General features: G+C 40.0%; 1 protein-coding gene across 2 annotated transcripts in view; it reads right to left on the bottom strand.

Moving 5' to 3' along the window:
• The window catches only part of LOC113022072 (plexin-A2-like), an 87,255-nt gene that overhangs the window by 49,482 nt on the left and 15,458 nt on the right, over positions 1-22,315 (bottom strand). For both annotated transcript variants that reach the window (XM_026167080.1, XM_026167081.1), the window contains exon 3: positions 19,237-19,419. In XM_026167080.1, the coding sequence (XP_026022865.1) occupies positions 19,237-19,419 (183 nt within the window). The remainder of the gene's footprint in view (positions 1-19,236; positions 19,420-22,315) is intronic.

Consider the following 22,315-nt stretch of genomic DNA (forward strand, 5'->3'; position numbering starts at 1 on the left):
TGACGTAATCAACTTCAATTTGATGCAGTGTGTGAAAAAAATGCCCAGAAATAAATTATTTTTCAAGAATAATTAAATAGATTCAACATCTTTCTTCAACAGAATTGCAGACTGCACAGATACCTTCCCAAAGGAAAAAGTAGTATAGCTTACTAGGGTATATTAGACTTAATAGTTACTATATACACTAATGGACTTCTATACATTTTACATCAGATTAAAACTTTGGGTGTAAGATTCGGATAATTATTTATTAAAAGCTAGACAATTTAAATGAGAATAAGTAAGAAATGTATGTTTTTGTGCCCCCTTTTCCCTGTTCATGCCCTATCGGCCCCCCTGGCTAAACTTTGCTAGATCCGCCCCTGCACAGTTACCAGCCGTCAGCTGCGTAGAAAAGGATCCTTCTGTAGAAAGTAATATTAAATAAATTCTAACAACAGCTTATCAAGGTTAAACGTGCTGCTGTTGTTCAGCCACTGGTTTCCTCTTTCTGGTGCAAAGTGGGCGATGAACAAACAAGAGAGACGGACTCGCGACAGAAAAGCCGATCAGCAGATCATTGATCAGTTTCATGATTGAAGTAGCAGCAGGAGACGGAGGGGGAGAGAAGAGGCAGTCGCTCCATATATCGGTTGTTAAGCTTAAGGCTGGAATGCTTTACAAACATTCAGAGATGAACTTACACATTTGCTTTACTTCTCTCTGGGATAACTTCCTCGGAGATAAAATGCCAAATGCTACAAATACACACAGCCGCTCTATCACGTGACGCATACTGCTGCAACGTGCTACGTTATGAGCCGAGTTAGGCCTGTTGCAAGTTTTGTGAGGTGTTTTTTTGATATTTAATGGATCGGATTACAGTTTTTATTTCTCTCCGATATCCGATCCAGTAATTTACGTCAGTATCAGACCGATACTGATACGTAATATCGGATCGGTCCATCTCTAGTAACGGTTGATTTTATAGTTCTATATGCTATATTCTATCCCATGTTCCAAAAACATGTTTAAGTAGGCTTTAGTTGAAAGCACCTTTCAAGTTGCTTGGCTACTAATGCCAGTTCTTGCAGGCTTTATAATAAGCTAACATTTGGCACCAAACATCACAGCTGTGGATTTCACCGAGATGAAATTGATGTTGATCTTCTTATCTAGCTCTCAGACAGCAAGTAAGCAAATTCAAAAATGTCTGTCTCACAGCTTAGTCACAGTTTGTTTTTCCCTCAACAGTTACCTCTGATTTCCCAATGTGTGTTTGAAAGCTTACACAATAAATTAGGTGTGGGTATTTGAAATGGAGAGTCTGTGGTTGCTTTACATTTGATTTCATTCTCCTTCATTTACATTCCTGACTTGTGGCGCTTTGCAATAGTTTTGCTAGCGTGTTCACCCAGTGCCACCAAGACAAGGTACATTTATAGCCTGTGGTGAGACTGAGGGGAAGAAAAGGGAAAGACAGATTAGCTGCTTCTCATTCAGTAGTCCAACTGGTTATTGCGCCTCTGACCCACATTCACCCCTGAGGTTAAAGCAGTGACGCATCTGAGTTTTGAAACGTGTTTAGCAAGTTCAGCCTTAATTTGACTTTGGAGTGACTTTCAGAGAGAAATCTTTTGGGGCTCATTAAATGCAAGCATAGAAAACGAATGCCCACCGGTGAAGCGGTTTCGATTCTCCTCTCCCACCTCTACCAACAAACAAGGTGTGCTGCTTCGGTAAAGCAAATAAATAAGCAGGTCTGTCTTTGTGAAAAGTGGCTCACCGATATGGAAGTTGTCAATCTTAAGAAGAGCTTTTAGCTTAAAAAGCCATTGTTATTCTCAGTATAACTAGATGTTAGTGATATATTGAAAGTGTTCATTTTTCATCATTTTGTCGCAAAGACAGAAATTGTTTGTCTTTCTCCTTAGTGCTGTCCTTCAATTTTATATTTCACAAAAATACCTTTATTTGCACTCACAATGCCCTTTTTTGTAATGCTGGTGAAGGAATGATGTGCATTGCATCACTAAAGTGATGCTAACTTGACAAGTGAAATAGAAGTCAGAAATGTGAAACAAGAGTCTGGGAAAAAAACATAGTGGCAAGGGGGAAAAAATCTCATTAGCTATGCAAACCCAGGTGGAAGCCCCATTTAAATTCCAAGGAGACTGGATCATTAAACATGTGATGCAATTACAGTAAAGCTGAATTAATTTCTCAATCATAATAATTAAAATAAATACAAGATAATGAAGAATTGGAGCAGAGAATTGTGGGAGCGGTTTGGAACGTCTGCAGTGTGATTATGACAGACTTCCCAGCATGAATCCCAACACGTGGACTTAGGCGACCTCGCCACCCAAATCAAATCTGACTGCAGAAGATTTTGAATGTGTGCCAAGCTTAGCTTGCACACATGGCAGCAGAGCCTCAGCAGTCTCTCAATGGGGACAGTCAATCAATACAAACTGATTACATGATTGGATCCCCTGGGCACCAAAACTTCATCAATCAATCATGCCTCCACCTTCCAGGCAGCTGTGCCTCTCCAACCGTCAGTTCTGCCATCCAAGAATGAAAAGAGGGTGGAGGGGTGGGGGCATAAATATGTGCTAACGGGTGTGTCTGTTTGTTGGTGTATGCGGCTGGTGGAAGGGGAGAAGCAAAGATTTGTGATTGTCTTCTATGTTAACACCAAAGTTGCAATTACAATAGCAACACAGGATGGCCTCTTAAATCCAGATCATAAGAGGACAGACACTGTCTCTCACCTGTCAGATTGTTAATAACTCAACACCATGCACAAATTATCCTTTAAATAGTTATTTCAAAGACAGATTTAGTTCAGAAATAAGCTTCTTTCTCTCGCTCTCGCTCGCTCACTCTCTGTTTTTGCTCTCTTTCCTTGTCTGCTCGAGCTACTATTCCTCCTCCTCCTCCTCCTTATCCTATTCCTCTTCTCCCGTATCAAAATCCCACACAGTAATGGAGCCAGTTTACATTATTTTTCCCACACTCTTCTTTTCATAAATAGCAGCACAAACAGAAACCAGAGAATGTGAACATTTCTGCGGTGAAACAATGTTTAAGAAAGCCCAGCACAACCGTCTAGAGGTCAGATACCGAGCGGTGTATAATGAGGTTGACCAGGGGCCAGGGATACAGGGATGAACTCGGAAAAAAATACTGACCCATCACGACCGATTTGTGGTGTTTGATTTCAGCGGATTTAAAAGTGGTTTTATCATCTAAAGCAGGCCTGACCAGGCAGAAGCCCTCTGGGAGTACAACAGGTCCTCAATCTCTTCTTAAGCCCTACAGCTTCATAATGAGAGTAAGGTGGGTTTAATTGGTTTTATAATGAGCCTGTTTTTTGGATGTTACACACACATTTGCACACACAAGCATGCAAACAAAATAAATTACACACTTGTACTCGTCTGTTGCCTGCTTTCAATAAATCGGTAGTTTTAAATTGTGTGTATGATTACTTGTTTGATCAATACACAATCTGTTAGACTGCAGAACACACATACATAGTATAAGAATACTTATAGGGCAGCACTTGTATTGAACCATTAACTATTTTTTAATACAGCCCACATAAAATTTAGGTAATTTCTAAAACTCATGTAACCATTCTCCTTGGGGACAGTAAGAATTAACAGTTTTAATATTTTAATGACAAAATTGCCTTCACAATCTGCTGCCCAGTCAAGCATCATTCACTAATTTGACCGATTTTAACAGTTACAGGCTACAAAGCTCAAGGCAGTCTGTATATGTATAGGTATTTTTAGTCTTTAATGGGATAGAGGGATTAACAGCTAATTTCAGACTGACTTCATTTTTACTTCTGTTGCTTTCGTCTCTGGGGACAGACCCTGTGAACAGGTATCGGCTGTGCAGTTACACTTCAGCATTGTGCTAGATTTCAGAGCACCTCAAATGCTTTTTGGTTGTGCTTTGCTCTTTTTTTTCATGTTTAATAGTAGATTTGATCCACCGTGGATGGATCACATGTCTAAATAGGTTTGTGGTAAAGTAGTTAGGGCATTGCTTTAAAGTCAATACCAAGGACTGCATATTTTCCAAAAACCTTAGGAAACCTCTTTTTGTTGAACTTCCTGTGTGGTCTTTGTCATGTAACAGAAGAACTGTACTGTTTTGCCATTGATACCACATGTTCATACAGTATGACCTCAGTATGCCTCGCATTTCATTCTCTCATCCCAGCCTCTCACAGCTGACAAGGATATATATTTAACCCATGAATAATATTTAAGCCAATAACAGCAATATCCTTCCTGCTGCTGAAATTCCCTTGCAGAACCTGTGATGGTTATAAACAACCCAGCTTAGTTTGGCCTCTACAAACAGATATGCAACCTGAGCCCATGGGCTCTTAACGAAAACAGCCTAGCTTTCTAGTGGACGGCTTTGCATCTTAAATGCTAAGCTCCACTCTTATCCTGTGAGAGCCAAAGAAAACAAAAAAAAAGACTTCTAAGATGTTGCTTGGTTTGAGCCGTTTTGGCTCCGCTGTAAAGCTGCCAGACCTCGTATGAGTAATACACTCAGTCAAAAGTCTCTCCTGTGTGTATTTACAGATGGGATTGATTTCAGGCAACGATATTAAAGCAGAGGAAGTACACTCATAAATGTCTAAAACGACCTGTTTTCTCCTGAAAATGGAGAAACATTGTAAAGCAGATGATTCTTATGTTTATGCATTGACCAGCCAAACTTGAGAAAGAAATTCTGTCCATATATAGCCAACCAAGCTGTGCCCAGTTAACCTAAACATATGGATGATGACCCAGGAGGCAAAGAGCAGTCTGTTCAGTAAATCATTCCCAATCTGCCACTCTGACAAGGTTTGTCCCTGAAGACCAGTTGTCTGACGCACTCTGACCTAGACATGGCAAGTCTGGTATAGCTGTTCTTAAACAAACAGTTTTCTAGTCTTTATGCCACATTATGCCAGAAATCAATATTTCATCCTCCTCCATGCATGTTTTTCATGTAAAACCATTAAGAGTAATAATCAGGACTAACGTTTGCAAGGAAACCACACATAAATCTTCCATTACTCTGAAAACAGGAGCAGAATGATTATACACGCAAGACTAGATCCGAAGTATATGTATTCAGAGTGTAAACAAGACAGATTTTGGCACAGAACTCACAGTGGATGCTCCCTGGCTGACTCCGTATTGTGACACAGGGCATGCAGTAACATAAGGGCCAGACAACTGTCCACCTTTAAGGTTGAGTGGCTGGCATATGGTCCAATTGTAGATGACAGCCAAGGAGAGCGTGCATTGATTAGCCCGCATATCCATCATGGCTCTGTGAATGCTAAAGAGACGAGCTGCAGCAGCTAATGAACACAAAGAGTGTCACTGAGGTGGAGATGTGTATTACAGGACACGACTAATCATTCAGCCATTATGCTAACCACAGTCACAAAGAGGAGCATATTGATCACAGCCACTAGATACGCTGTATGTTGGCAAGTGCATACCTAAAACGCGATTGCCAACTGGGTTGGAAAAGAGGTCATGACATTCAAGTGTGTGTGTGTGTGAATGCATGTGTGTTTTTGAGATTTATTGTTAAAAGCCTTCCAGTTCCAGCAGCCAAATTTTCAGTTCGCTTTAACCTTCAGCTGCATGGCAAGCTTCCAGGTTTTCATTCCACAATTTCTACAACTTGACCACAGTCTCCGCTCAGTCTGTGCATGTTCACTTCTTTTCTGTCTCCTTGAGGACATGGTTTCCTGTTCTCTGTTTCCTGTCCTCCTCCGTGCAGCCCCCATCCCTCCAATCATTCCCATTGTTTGTCAGGTTCCCATGGCCCATCAACAAAAGCGGTGGGAGGGGGACAGTGGAACAATTCATTGCACCCGTATGGTCTTCATTTTCCTGACCGCAATGCAGTCACAGTCCTGTTTCCATTTGTGTGACCGCACAAGAGAAAGAACAGATATAAAGGAAGAGAGGACAAAGAGTTGGAGGGAAACATAGCTGCTAAATAAAAGCCAGTAAGGAAAAGAAGAAAGATGTACACTTTTCTCTGTTATCACCAAATTGCCTCTCTTAATACTATTTTAGCTGTACTGAGACATTGAATTGCGATCCGCTCTAAAGATTTTTACCCTTAAGGTCTGCGCTCTTAATGCAAGATGAAGATTCTTCTCGGAGTAGCCTCAAACAAATCTATTTTTCCTGCTCTCCTCCCCATTCTTATGATTTCAATCACCACGTCTTCCTTTCTCAGTCCCCTTACAACCGTGACTTTGAAAAGTTCAAGTCATTTATCCATTCACTCTGGGATTTCTTCAGCCAGTCAACTGTCTCAATAAGCTGTAATGAATCCACTATTTGCACATGAGAGTATTTGACTAAGGCTTTATTTGCCGTGAGCTTAACATTTTCAACCATTTCTAGGGAAATACTGCTGCTGAGTAGCTACAGCCGCTGAGGTAATGTGCCGGTCTGTTTTTATTTCGTTCTACACTGCACTCGTAAATGCATCCTTCAAATTATATTTGCCACCACTGAGGCAGTTTTCTTGCAGTGATTGAATAGTAAAGGCATCACTGGCTTGCTCAAGAATAGGGCTGAGGCAGCTGCAGGGATCTAATTTGTGATGCTTGTCAGCCTTGTCTACCTAAGGTAAAGTCCTGTGGCACACACGAATGAGTTAATCATAAAATGTTACTGCACTTTCTCAGTGGCAGTGATGACTTCGCTGATTTCTCCCGGAACATAGAAAAGCACTACATAGGATAAATTTTACAAGAAACTTGGAAGCATCTCATACTGAGTTGCACAATATTTTTAATTTGCTCACTTTGTCAGAAGAGCACATAGTTTCACTCTGTATGGCCTAGTCCCATGGCACAGTCCTTCTGAGCATTAATGTGCTCAGCAGCAACATTTCCTCAGAAAATCAAATCCACTCATCACTTGTTATGTGTTTGAGGCTGCCACAGGGTAAGAAAAGTCATTCTGCAGTGTGTTTTCTGCTTAGGTACTTGCTAGACTATGGTAGCTACGTAAGAGGCAAAAGTTTACAGTCCTTCTGGCTTTCGTACAAAAAGGTCGAGAGAAGTGTTATCCTAAATGTTTTGACCAAGTGAAAAATATGTAATTAATAAAGGAAAGTTTTCACAGGATTCTGTGTAGTCCACCTTTAGGAGGAATAAGCAGAAGCAATGGTGTTCTGTATAATTCTATCACTCTTATATTGTTGCAGAGGAATTTTGTCCCATTCTGCAGCTTCAGTTCATTGAGGTTGACTGGCATTTGTATATGCACAGCTCTCTTTAGGCCCTGCAAAGCCATTTCAGTTAAGCTGAAGAGTGGACATTGACATCTTGATTCATCTTGACCTCACATTTGACCTTTAGAACACTTTGGTATGCAGAGGCATTTATAGTTGACTCAGTGACTCCAAGGTGCCCAGGGCCTGTCCTTAACATCACTGCAACACTGGTATTTGGTTTTTACCCCACACAGTGTTATTCATTATGGGCCAATATCTTGCAATTTGGCCCTCTCAGTCATTTTTAAGATAAACTTTGGAAGCTTAAACCTGCTGTCATGTTCTTGAATTTGCTGGGACGTCCACTTCTGGGAATATTTTGTGTTAAGACACACCCAAACACTTTAGAAAAGCAGCAAACTAGTAAAACCTTTCAGTTTTACAGAGGTGGTCACATTTGCTGATGATCAGCTAATGAGCTGAAGACAGAAAACTAAACAGCAGTGACGTTTGTAGGGTTACTGAAGTTTGGCTAGCTGGTATATAATGATGTACTACGTGACCGCTAGCGACACAGCTATGTTAGCATAATATAAACAAACTAACTTTTTTTCCACTCGATAAACGTTAACGTGAGGGTTCTCAGTGGTCAGGAACAAATGTAATCGCATGGCAGGATGCTGTAAAAGGACCAAACTTCAGCCAGGAGAACAACTGAGATAATCCATCCACAATACGAGGTTAGTCATTCATATACTGCTGCATGGGCTGGGCTGTAGTTACATCCTAAGGTTTTAAAAACTGAGCTTAAATAAATGATTAGCGGTAATAAAAGCCGAGGGAGGTCAACAGTGGTCACTGACTTTTTTTAGGAGCTTTTTGAGATTAAATAGAAGAAAATACATAACATTAAACATGTTAACAACACAAAAGCCATATTAAACGCAGACTACTTTAGGCCCGGAAGTAGGATTCGTCACGTCATCACTTAATAATCGGATTGAAACAGTGTGGGTGTACTCAGTTGCCACTGCATACAATCTTATCAAAACTTTCTCTTTTACATGAACGTACAGCATACATAATATACTTTTTGCTTAATTATCATAGTCTGCACTACACAAGCTGTAAAGATTGGATCACAGGACCTATGACTGTGGTGTGTACTACTAGAGCTTGATGCTAGTAGGAATTCCAAATGATAAAAATAATATGAAACAATCTGAAGCATAATCTGCTGCTTTTTAGTCTGGACTTTGTAATAATGAAGTTTTAAAGATCTCGTGTGTGTATATCACAAAGTAGAGGACAGAATGTCCATGGTTACTGATGCAGCCTCATCCCACATATTACGGCCATCTGGCGTTATGGTGGTGCTATCAGCAGGTAAAATCTGATGCAGAATTATAAAAAGCTATAAACAGAATGTATGTTGTTAACCCCTTGCATTGAGTGTAGAGGCTACGCTTGAAGCCACTGAGGTGTTCAATGGTGGAGCTGACACAGTGCCACTGTTATGAAAGAAAACTTGTGGTATTGAGAAAGTCCAATAATTCCAGCGTTGTTGTTATCTTGTCAGCTTAAACATTTATTGTTCACCATTGATTGCATTTGCCATTCCACAGTTCATCTTAATGTCCAACATTATCAAACATAAATCACAACAGCACAGCGATCACAAACTGTTTGGTCCTTATGATCAGTGACCCTAATTAAATGTTCCTGCCTTAAATGCAATCACTCACAAACACAAAAAGGGACAACTAGAGGCATGCAAACACGAAAATGGCTCCTACAGTGAGCTTTGTGTCCTCTTTCCACCAACAATTATTTAATCGTCTTAAAGCTGGTTCGGAGACGAGTAATGATTCCATCAACCTAACTGATAACTGTAGACATGCCTGTAAGCAACAATATCACTGTTCAGGATTCTACCAGGGTAAAACACCACTTTTGACTATATACGATTTAACATTAAGCTTTAAACAAGGAAGTCATGTTAGTTTTGTTGATTATCCTGTCAGAGACCTTCTTTATGCACATGGCACATTTAAGATAAGTGCATTCATGAGAGAGAGACATTACTGTTAACACTCCCCACACCCCCAATTGGCCTGCTGGAAGTTTCTTCCTTCTTAAAGGGAGTTTTTCTTTCCCACTGTCGCCAAATGCTTGATCATAGGGGGTCGTTTGATTATTGTGGTTTCTCTGTATTACTGTGGGGTCTTTACTTTACAATATAAAGGGCTTTGAGACAGCTGTGCTTGTGATTTGGTGCTATATAAATGAAATCGAATTAAAATTTGACCTAAACATATGCGAGTGCGTTTAAAAAAATATCCCACCATCAATCAAAGTGTGGCGAAAACCTGATATGACCTCGATTTGTTCAACAAATATATACTGGGAGGTCTGAAAGATCTCTAGGTATGGGAACCTGGTCGTAAAAATTCAGCCTCACTATATCGAGGGTGTGAAACACTGTTAAGGATTGATCACCTTCACCTCACGACTTGACAAAGAAGTGTCTTGTTAACTTTCAAGATTTCAGAACATACTGCCAAGAAAAGCACAATAAAACTAGTTATTCGATCGGTGATAATCATTCATTTCATTCCTTCCATCCTTAGGCTTGCGCTTTAAATCGTTTCTCCACTCTCTCTATTTCCCACGTATGAGTTTTCAGTGTTTCTTTCAGTGTTTGTTTAAATAGACATGAAATCACTGTGTGTAGACTAAAGAGATTCTTTCTTTCTGAAAGCTCAGGGACAGTTTTTATGAAGCTGTTCAGATTTGTTCCAGAGCATCACATGAGCAAAACAGAACCACTGAATTCAGATAAATGTGCGTCATTGTTGCACATAAATTGTTAGAACCTCGGTGTGAGACAGTATTTGTGCCACTGAAAGTTGCATCTACTATTTCTGTACCTCATACCTTGAGACCAGAATGCATTTTAATAAGGATCAGGATGAGATAATCACTTCTATCCGGATTCACCTCATTAGCATACATCCTGCTAAGTGTAAAAGCCCCATTTTGTGTTCAGCCTCGAGTCACCCACAGGGTCATATTACTTCACTAAAATCAACCACCTATGGCTACAAAGCTGCAGCAGATGATGATTGAAACGTCCTATTATAGCTGGAACAGGAGCAGTCTAATTGAGACACATTGATGAGCGCATCCATATGCTGCACGGAGCCTGGATACTAAGATGGTTATCCTGGTGACCTTTCACCCTGGTTACACCCTTTCTGTGGCAGGCTTGACCTTTGCTATGGCCCTGCTGTTGCAGTGATCCACTCATGATATTTATTGTCATGCCCCATTTCCACTGAGACTGTCCATTTGGGGGTGATAGAATAGGATTGGAGAGGTGACCCTGTGCTCCTTAGAGGCTCCTGGGAGTCTGAATCATGCCTGCATGTTCTGTCAGCGTAATGGCAAACTCTGGCCTTTAAAGGCTGCACTTAACAGTGGTAACGATGGATTACTACTGCTCACCCAAAACTTAATGCTTACCTCCTGAACAAACACGAAGTCTCCCTTTCTCTCAGTGTTTTATTTTTATTTTTTGCCAGTCTTACTTCCCCTTCATTCTTAATATGTCCTTGTTTTTTTTCCACTTAATATCCCTGCCTTTCTTCCTCCATATCTGTTGCTTCTCCTTTTTCCCCAGTGGTCATCCTTCTTTCTTTGTCTCACATTGCCTGACTGTTTTCTCTTTCTCTCTCTCCTCCACTGTCAGCCTATCTTGTCTTTTTCCCTGATGGCTCATCAAATGAAAGAGCTGCAGTGATGCTATCTGTGCCCCCAGTCTGGACCAGTATGTGTGTGTGCGTTGTGTCAGACAGATTGCTCCTCATAAGACTGAGGCCCCCGGGCTAATGTCACAACAGTCCTCTCACACATTTCCTCAGTCAGCTGCACGCTCTACAACTGTGCAGGAACCAGAGCCTGCAGTCCCAACAAGTCAATTCAGTTAGATCAGAAGAATGAGCTTTATAGGAACTTGATTATAATAACTTGCTACAGTACAAAACATGACAGACAATGAGCTGAATCAACTTTATGAATCCCACAGAAAGGGGTCATCCCGTGGTCTGTGGGACTGGACAAACACATCAATCTTGAAGAATTGAGTAGTTCATACTTGTGTGATTTTTGTCAGTCAATTCAGCAACATATTTAGCGAGCATTTGTGTTTGATTGCTTTTCTTTGCTTGCCTCCCCGCCTGCCTCATCAAGGCAGGTTCAGCTGAATTTCTTTTAGGCTTACCTTGATGAGTAGTTACACATGCAATAGACTGTGAAGGGCTTAGTATACTTGGCCTGCACCAGAGAGTTTTAAAAAATATTTTATAAAAACAAATATTTAACAAGCTTCTCCATTACTCTACCGTAAAATTAAAATTATAAATGAATGATTAATAGAAAGACTTTTTTTGGTATCCGGGCGATTATTTTGAGTCAGTTTCAGATATGAAGATTTGAGTTGTCTTTCAAATCGGGAAGAGCCTCAGAAAGGAGAGACATCCATGGCATCTGAGGAAGAGCCTCAGAAAGGAGAGACATCTAAGGCAAGAAGAGGGGTCCCTATTTGCCTCCAACTCTCTCAACAACACCAACGACCAGGACAAGGGACCACGACCTTCCCCAGTCCCCCAAACCCCTGACAGGCCATCACCCTCCTCCCCCTCCCTTTCTCCCTCCTCCCCACACCTGAAATTCACTGAGGAGATGATGGAGCGGGTCAATGCTGGGCTCAGATCTACCCCCCGTCCCAATCCCTTTTTGTCCCCCATAAACCCCCCACCAGAGCGGCCAAAGGTTCGCCATCGAGCCCCACCCTCAACAGAGCAATCGAAGTCACATTGCCCAGCCTCGCCCCCCTTAGTTCCTCTTCATGCCCTGTCTCCGCAGTCTGATGCGTGATGTGTGAAGGGTCCGGGCTGTGAGGATTATGGCAGTGATGACTTTTCCCAGGAGAAGCTGGGACCCTGTTTACTAGAAGGTTTTAAAATTTCTGTACTTTTAGGTGACAGGAGACATGTGGCCTGGTCAAAACACAGAGAGCTGCACTCTAAAAGATCTTTAAACATAGTAAACATACCTTGTGTGCCACAGACTGCTCCCAAACACGAGGGGACAAGTAATACCTCTAAAACACTTAAGTTGGCTTTATTAAACATTAGATCTCTAGCTGGGAAAACATTTTTAATTAATGATTTAATCACTGAGCACAGCCTTGATTTTATGTTTTTAACTGAAACTTGGTTGGACCAAAGTAACAGTGGAGCTGTTCTCATCGAGACGACCCCTCCTAACTACAGTTTTATCAGTGAGGTCAGGGCGAGCAGGAGAGGAGGAGGGGTTGCTGTCTTATTGAATGAATCATTTCAATGTAAGCAGCTATCTCCTGGAAGTTTTCAGTCTTTTGAATATGTGGCTTTACAGCTGAAGGCCCCATCCAAAGTTGTGTTTCTTAATGTTTACAGGCCTCCCAAATACTGCACAGACTTTTTTAATGACCTCAGTGAACTGCTGTCTGTGATCTGTGTTGATTTTGACTGTGTAATTATTGCTGGGGATTTTAACATTCATGTGGACAACCCTCAGGACAAAGGGACTAAAGACCTGAGTAACACTCTGGGCAACTTTGGGCTGACTCAGCATGTAACAGAGGCCACACATAATAGAGGACACACTCTTGACCTACTGACCTCCAAGGCCTGAGCATTCCAAAGGTTACTGTGTCTGATGTGGGCGTGTCTGATCATTACTGTGTTTTCTTTGAAAGTAAAATCTCAGCCCACACAAATATATCAACAACAGTGATAACAAAACGGTGTATAACTGAACACAGTAGTGCAATTTTTAACCAGGTCTTCCCATTAACACCTGACCTGTCCAGAGGGTCAGTCAATGAGCTCGTCAATAGCTTCAATGCTAACATGTTAAATGTAATGGACACTATTGCTCCCATTAAGGTGAAGGTTATCTCTGGAAGGAAAAAGTCTCCATGGAGAAACTCCACACTGGTGAAAAATGAAAAAAGAGAGTGTAGGAAAGCTGAGCGCAGATGGAGAAAAACAAACCTCCAGGTTCATTATGACATTTATAAAGAGAAACTTCACAATTATAATTTACAACTGAGGAGTGCAAGGAGGTCCTACTTCTCTGACATCATCACTAAAAACAGCCATAATGCTCGGGTCTTATTTTCTACAGTTGACAGGCTAACAAACCCTCCTGTGTCAGTGGCAGCTGAACTTCATTCGACCATGGCCTGCAATGACTTTGCCAAATTCTTCACTGAAAAAATCCAAAAAATTAGACAAGCAATTGGTACATCAACAGCAGATCCAGGATATGTACTGTGTCCACCAAAAAACTGTTTAAACACCATGAAACAGTTTCAACCTATTAACAGCAAAGACCTGGAGGACATCTTAGGTCAACTGAACTCCTCCTCCTGCTGTTTAGATGTCCTGCCAACAAGTTTTTTCAAAAAGGTCTCAAAGACTTTAGAGTCAGACCTGTTACAGATCGTCAACTTTTCTTTACTATCAGGTGTGTTTCCAGAATCACTAAAAACTGCTGTAATCAAACCTATACTGAAAAAGGACAATCTTGACAAGACACAAATGAACAACTACAGGCCGATCTCAAATCTCCCGTTTTTAAGTAAGATCATTGAAAAAGCAGTTTCTCAACAGCTCAGTTACTTCTTAAAACAGAATAATTGCTACGATGCCTTCCAGTCAGGTTTTAGACAGAACCACAGCACTGAAACCGCTCTGACCAAAGTGTTTAATGACATATGTCTGAATACAGACAGTGGAAAAATGTCAGTCCTAGTTTTACTGGATCTCAGTGCAGCATTTGATACAGTTGACCACAACATATTACTCAAACGACTGGAGAACTGGACAGGTCTTTCAGGAACTGTACTAAACTGGTTCAAAACATACGTAGAAAACAGGAAATACTTTGTATCAATAGGTAACTTCACATCTGAGCAGACAAGTATCACATGTGGAGTTCCCCAAGGTTCCATCTTGGGACCCCTTCTGTTTAACATCTACATGCTCCCACTGGCACAGATTATAAACAACAACAAAATAAACTATCACAGCTATGCAGATGACACACAAATATATATCACAATGTCACCAGGAGACCGAGGCCCTGTACAGGCTCTTGGTAAATGCATTGAGGAAATCAATGACTGGTTGTGCCACAATTTTCTCCAGCTAAACAAAAACAAAACTGAGGTAATAGTCTTTGGCGCCAAAGAAAAACGATTACAGGTCACCAGAGAACTTCAATCTATACATCTAAAAACCACAAACCAGGCGAGAAATTTGGGTGTAGTGATGGATGCAGACCTAAACTTAGAAAAACACATTAAGACAATAACAAAGTCAGCTTACTATCACCTCAAGAATATATCAAGGATAAAAGATCTGATGTCTCAACAGGACCTGGAAAAACTAGTCCATGCATTCATCTTTAGTAGGCTTGATTACTGTAACAGCATCTTTACAGGTCTACCTAAAAAATCAGTCAGACAACTACAGCTCATTCAGAACTCTGCTGCTCGAGTCCTCACTAAGACCAAAAAAGTGGACCACATCAGTCCAGCTCTGAGGTCTTTACACTGGCTGCCTGTCCGTCAGAGGATAGACTTTAAAGTTCTGATGCTGGCCTATAAAGCTCTGAATGGTTTAGGACCAAAATACATCAATGACCTCCTGACCCAGTATGAACCATCCAGATCCCTCAGGTCATCTGGATCCGGTCTTTTATCAGTTCCCAGAGTCAGAACCAGACACGGAGAAGCTGCATTCAGATTTTATGCTCCTTATATCTGGAACAAACTCCCAGAAAGCCTCAGATCAGCTGAAACACTCAGTTTATTTAAATCCAGGTTGAAGACTCACCTGTTCTCAGCTGCATTTGAATAAAGCACCAAATCCACACTTTAAGCTTAAATTTCAAAACTTACATTTAACTACTGATTTTATCTACTGTTCTGATTTTATCTGTTTTGATTTTATATACTGTTGTTTGTTTGTTTGTTAATTAGTTAGTTAGTTTATTTGTTTGTTTTAATCAATTTTAAATCATGCTTTTTATTTGTTCTTGTTTCTAATGTCTCTGTAAAGCACTTTGAATCGCCTTGTTGTTGAATTGTGCTATACAAATAAACTTGCCTTGCCTTGCCTTAAATAAACAGATTGTATTTTTGTGTTTTTGGACTGCCAATTAATGGTTTAATTGGTTTATTTTTTATATAGCACATTTAATTACAACAGGAGCGTTGACCAAAGTGCTGTACAAGAATGCAACATACATTAGATAAAACAACAAGCTTTGCTACCATTTAGACAACTGACAGAGTCAATAAACGGTTAATAATGTGCTGAAATGTGTAACAACATGAAGACTGTCTGTTAGTGTGCACTATCATCCCCTTTTAAACAGTCACCCGAAGTACACTTGTGGCCTTTTCAGAGAGTTTCTTTGTTGGTATCTGTTTGATAGAAGAGCTAGGAGCTCTACAACCAGAGGCTCTCTGTTCTTCAGCCATGAATATCTTTTTAAGCTCTAATTATGTAGCACAGTTATTGGCTGGCCCATGTGTTGTGTTTACTGTCACTGTAGAGATATAAGTCGTGTTCATGTACAACGTCGTTTTCCTGCCAGCGCTTGTTAGGCTTTCCAGTGCTAACGCACACGGCAGATATGTGTGAGAGGCGTGAACTGGGGTGCCAGTTAGCTCGTGTTCTGCATTTTATTTTTGGCACGGCAGCTGGTACCAAGGTTGCTCAGGGATTCTGTGATTATGTGGACGGCACAAGAAAAAAAAAATTGTGATGATTACAAAGAAAATACCAAAATCCACAGTGACTTAGTCAGACTGTTAAAGCATTTGACCCTGGACTGTGTTTGTCTAAGGCTTTTGACCTTGTTTCTAAAAAATTAAATCTTTAAAAGGCTGTTCTTAAAATAGCTAGGAGCCATAGTTAAGCCAGTGCTACTTAAACAAGTGTAAAAAGAGAATTTGTCGCAGGCTATGTTCAGATGCAGATTTGCTGTGTTATATAAGGGAACAGAATGGTATTTGCTGAATGACTCAAAATAAACTACAGAGCTTGTGTTCACTGTTATAAAGAAACATGTCACCCAGTGTAAATGTGAAACAGTTATGTGTGTTTTAGCAGTTTTTTGACAGCAGCTGAGCTCAGAATGATTTAAAATAATATACATCTGGTTTGCACAGGAAATACTAGTCAATTTAATATTGGATTTGATCTTTTTTGCCTTTTACAGAAAAAAAAATGTTTCATATCACCAACTTATCTGTAAAAGAAAATTAACATTAGATTTTAAGACATTCGTACAAGGCGCTATAACCATGAGGCTGAATCCTGGAATTGAAAAGAACTGGAAATCATATTTTAGGGTTTGAAGCAGAGAACACACACATGTTTTTGAAGTTTTAGGGAGCAGCATGAACTAAAACTTGCACAGAACACTTAGGTACATTTAATTATGTTTAGAAACATTTAAAAATTCTTATTAAGCGGAGCAAAATCATTTTCTAAATCAGTGAAGTGGTCCTCGAGGTAATTTGTAATGCTAAAAGCTATTCAACCCAAAATCCACCAGGGCACTGTTAAACAAGAGCCACTACAGCTGCATAATGTCCTTTTACTTTAACACAAAGGAACTGAAGGAACAGACGTGCGCTTCAGTTTTGGCTCAAGTAGTCATGGATGGAGATTTACATCAATTTGTTCTCAACTAAGAGCGACTGTCTGAGGGCTGAAGCACAAAATGTGGTGCTGCTGTACCTTTGTTCAGCTGCGTAATGTCCTCCTACCATAATAACCATGATATACTTAACAAAACCAGTTATGCTAATTAGATCATTAATTGAACAGATTATTGCATGAATTTCTGTTAATGGATTAGGGATCATTATTACATCCGCGTGGGTGAGACACAAAAGCTGCCAGACGTGATGTATTTCAGCAGTGTATATCGCAGAGATTTTGATAAATTTGGTAATTTTACATGTGAAAAATTTGTCGTGTCAGCAGATGTATCTGATATAACAGTATCTGCTTTGCTTCTACAATATAATGTTAACGTTGCTCCAGGACCATCACTTGAACTGACCAGTCACATGTTTGTGATGTCACAGCTTTGCAAGTCAGGCAAAATACCGAAGTTTAGCACTTCCTGCAGAGAAAAATGTGATGGTGGGGGTTTGTGTCCAATGTGGAGATATTATTTTTAGACTTCGTGCACTATTAAGTTACTGTCAATCGATGTTTGGGTAAGTTTAGATGCTAAAACTGATCGGTTATGTTTAAGTATCATTTTGTATCATCAGTTTGCATGAATGCATATCCTTGCACAGTGTTAACTATATCTTAAGACGCTTTTCTGGCAGAAACCCTTAAAGGCAAATGTCTTTTATTGTAATTAGTATGCAAGTGCTTTATTTGAAGAGCACTTTTAACTGACATAAAGTCACAGCACAACAAAATGATTGCAATCATTTTAAAAAAATTGTTAAAAAACAAAACAAAACTATTGCTATCAGTATGACACCATGTTACAGGATTTAAAAAGTAATAAATGAAAGAAAAAAAGAATCTCAGCAGAAGGCCTGGTTAGACAGAAGCCTTTTCAAATGCCTTTTGAAGGAGTCCACAGAGTCAGCTAAATGTAGCTGGAGTGGTAGACTCTAGGTGTAACAGACTGAAAGGCTCTGCCCCTGCTAGTCTTCAATCTGGTAGGCAGAACTAATAAATTTTGATCCTGCGACTGAAGACTGCGAGCGGTAGTGTGTTTAATAAGATGTTGAGATAAATGATCTGGACCTAGTCGATTTAGTGCTCTGTATATAAGTACAGAAAAAGCATTCTCAAAATCGACTGGGAGCCAGTGTGAGGAGTATAAAATAGGGATAATGTGAGCTCACTTGCGAGAACTTATAAGGAGTCTGACTGCAACATGCAGCATTTTTTTTCCCCTGAGTTACAAAGATATGATATCTCAAACACATAACTGCTCAGCTCCTGTGATGATCCTGGAGCAGCAGCAATTATGATGTTCGATATCAGATCATGCCATGCAGTTCTGCTAAGCTTGTTTTAAAAAGCTGCCAAATATGGGATTGAGATAGTTAAGCTCAGAATATCTGATTGCACGGTGGAGAAATGAACCTGCTGTCACAGTGATGTAGTCCTGGCTTGAGCTTGAAGCTTTCAGTTTTTCATGTTAGAACTTGAAAAAGTAAAGTTTAAAGATAAGCTGAATAGACACACAGCATTTGTGACTAAAAAGTATGTAAATCGCCAATATTTATAAAAGGGAAGTCCTGAAATACTGTACAACACATTTAATTTTGAAGTGTCTCGTTTTGTCAGTCCCTTTGAATGATGGAGGCAGTTACCCATGTCCTTTCGTTTATTCATTCACCCAAAAGTTTTATAGAAGAGCAACATGATGCCATGGGATTGTAGTGTAAGAGCATGCCACGGGCATGTTTTGTGTCATTTTTGCACATTTTAAGTATGTTCAGTGTTACAGGGAATAATTAATCATGTAAAAATACATTTAAAAATGCATAAGCAAAAACAAAATGTAGTGTTAACACACAAAATTTCATGGCATGCCATTCATATGGTGTTTCATGTTACCACATGACCCCAAACTAATTATCACAGGAGGCAGAGCAGCCTTAAGAAATCATTGATGTGTTTTGTGTAGAAACGCAACATGGTAAATCATCAAAAGATGCATAATCTCTTCTCATCTTTCCCATGTCTTGAGATCTACCAATTCACCACAAACAATACAATTCATGCATGTCAGATTTCATTCTTTTTAAAACAAGATAAAAAATCCTCTCATGTTTGCCAGTGACTGTTAGTGTATAGCTGCACTCACCTTCTTAAGTCGTCCACTCCTGGTCCCCAGGAAGACTACACTGTGTCCACCGTAGATGTAGGAAGTGACAGAGGTCAGCCTGTCCCTGCTCTCAGTGAACACTGTCCGACCTGACACCAGCTGGGAACCCCCCAGGGGTTGGTTTATATCCAGACCGCAGAAGTGATCATCAATGGGAACAGGCTGCGTGGAGAGAAGGAGGGTGTGCGAGTGAAAATATAGAAAAGATTAAGATAATGATGGCAGAGAGTTGTGTTTTTGAGACGAAGTGAGGAAGAGAACCGGAGAGAAGGTGAAAGGAGGAGGGATGGAAAAGCAGTGAGAATGAAATGAAGGAGGAGTGGGTATGACAGATATAAGGAGAGGAAATAGATGTAATGAGAGAGGGTGAAGAGAGCTAGTGGGGGCCAGAAACTGACTGAAATTGCTGTAGACACATGCGAATATAAGAGGAGAACTCAGAGTGACTTATGGTAAGCCTAACATGCATTAAGCGCACGATTTTCAGGGTTAAAAATTATTACTTCAAAAGGGTTTGTGCTGCTGGGTTTGTGAACACGCCTCAGAGCGGGCAAATTTGCGGAGCAGAATAATTGCTGATGGCAAACACGAGAGACGGCGTGTATTTTGCGCCTGTTTCTGTGATTTTTAGATCGCTTGATCTGACATCACAGAGCACAAGAGATGTTAGGTTTTGATTGGGCATCAAAGAGAGCTGCACGCTTAGCAGTCCTATTGCATCTTCTAACATGCACCTCAAACTTTTGCTAATTGCCTGTCACTTAATATATAAATCTACCCTTTTAGGGCTTTTTTATTGTTGTTTTAAATCCTCCATTTCTGAAGCATATATTATTCGTTAGCCCTGAAATGATCAACTAAATGTGATCAATTAAGTGAGCATACCATAAATGTATCTAATATCGCACCACTGCCCAGTTCTTTTTGCTCATGCACTTTACCTCCAGTCTTATAAACAAGAAATAGAAGATCCATCTCTCATTTTCAAGATTCCCTCTGGACCCACAAAAGTGTTGCACATATTGCCAAATAGTCAATGTGAAATTCTGCTGCTGAAATTTTAATGACATGCCTATCTGTACACTAAATAAATATATGTGGACACTTACACATATATGCTGTAAATTAATACTGGATTTAGTAGTTGTACTAAAAGCAGAATTGCTTTGGTTGCTTTTTTGACCATTTTGGTTTGAATTTAATCATCAACTGTTGGACTTCCATCAGATTTTGTGGTCTTCTGGGGATTAATCTTCATAATCTTCAAATAACTTCTTGCTGTTGTGACACTTGCGATTGATGATTGAATGGAGTGTCATTTAAAACTTGATGCACACATTTGAGAAAATGCACTCAAATCTAGTACCGCCAGGTTAAAGTTTACGTGAAGATAATTAATCTGAATTTTAGAAGCAGGACCACTGCTCCTACACTCCCCTTCTGGTCCTTTGTCTGTATATGCATTAGGGCTGCCACAAACAATTATTTTGATAGTTGACTAGTCACCGATTATTTTTGCGATTAGTGGACTAATCAGATCATGCATCCATTGGACGTAAAACGTACAGCTTATTGCACCAGCATGCATCTGCTCTTATATAACTATCATTAGCTTACAGCTTTAAGTGTTTAAGGTATGTGCTAACTAAAAATAAAGACAAGATGATAGTTTATAAAATTTTAATGACATTTGCAGATTGTTTCGGTGAAATTTAATAAACTCCTTGATATCTAAAATATAACGGGACACCGGAGTATATTCTCGAGCATCTGATAATCAGTTGTCTGCTTGAGGTTTATTCAGCTGTGTAAAAACTATAACTTTAATCTCAGCCAAACCGATTTACTCAGGAACAAATAAAATACTAAAAAAAAGGCAAACAATAAAATTTTTAAGTTATCTAAGGGATTTGTATATCATGTTTAACCTGAGTAGCGGAAGACAGCGGTGGGTTTGAAAACGATTTGCCAGGAGTCCGGTGTTCTCACGGGCTCTAGTGAGCCTTGCCCCCGGCTAGCTATCGAGCTGGTGGGTAACAGACGTCTCCGAAAACGTCGGAGCGCTTTTGAAAATATGAGATGTCTTGATATGTTAAACGTTTATTTTGTGACCCAGAAAGAATAATAAGAGTAATATTAAAACTAATTAGCTGCCGCCATTGTTGGAAACTGAACTAGGCTGCGCTATGAATTCTGGGACACAGCTTCTTATTCTTCTTCGGGGTTTAACGGCAGCTGGCATCCTTGTACATGCAGTGCTGCCATCTTCTGTTTCAGTCCGTTATTACACTCTTAAATCCTACTACTTATTCCTGCGTCTTTTGGGATCTTACAAAGCTTCAAACGACGCGTCGACTATTAAATCAGTCGTCGACGATTTTGATAGTCGACGTAATCGTGACTAGTCGACTAATCGTTGCAGCCCTAAAACACTAAAACGTGTTGTTCTCATTTTCCCAACCCCTCTTTTTCATTCACTTCTGGATCTGCCTGGCTCAGGAGCCGCTGCCAGTCCGCTCTCAGGCCTTCCCCAAACCGCACCATCAGTTCACAATTCTTCATCCACCATTGTCAAATAATAATGAGGATGTGGTCTCAGCCAGTGACTGATCCAGTAAAGATTCTTAACTTGCACTAGATGGATTAGCACAAGAAATATACAGGCTTATTATTAGGTTTATACTTTGGTTTAGTTTATAGTTTCCAGATGGTGTGTCTTCAGGACTTCGGTTATTGTTTAACTGTTCTTGTATTGACACTATGCAGACTTTTGTGATTTACATGAATTATCTCATCTTTTGGAGCACTGCCATGGCATCGAACATAAGTTTTAGGAAACCCTGACGTTTATGCTGATTCCAATATCTGGTCAGTATTTCACTTGGGAAAAAAACTTGCATTTGACCTCAAGAGTGTGTGCACCAGAGACCCTGTGTAGTTTGTCTTTTTCTCAGATTTTTAGATTGCTTGATCTTCTAACGTGCACCTCAAACCTCTGCTAATTGCCTGTCACCTAATATATAAATCTACCCTTTTAGAGCAGCTATTTTTTATCCTC

Source organism: Astatotilapia calliptera, chromosome 5 (assembly GCF_900246225.1).
Source record: "Astatotilapia calliptera chromosome 5, fAstCal1.2, whole genome shotgun sequence".
Taxonomy (NCBI): Eukaryota; Metazoa; Chordata; class Actinopteri; order Cichliformes; family Cichlidae; genus Astatotilapia; species Astatotilapia calliptera.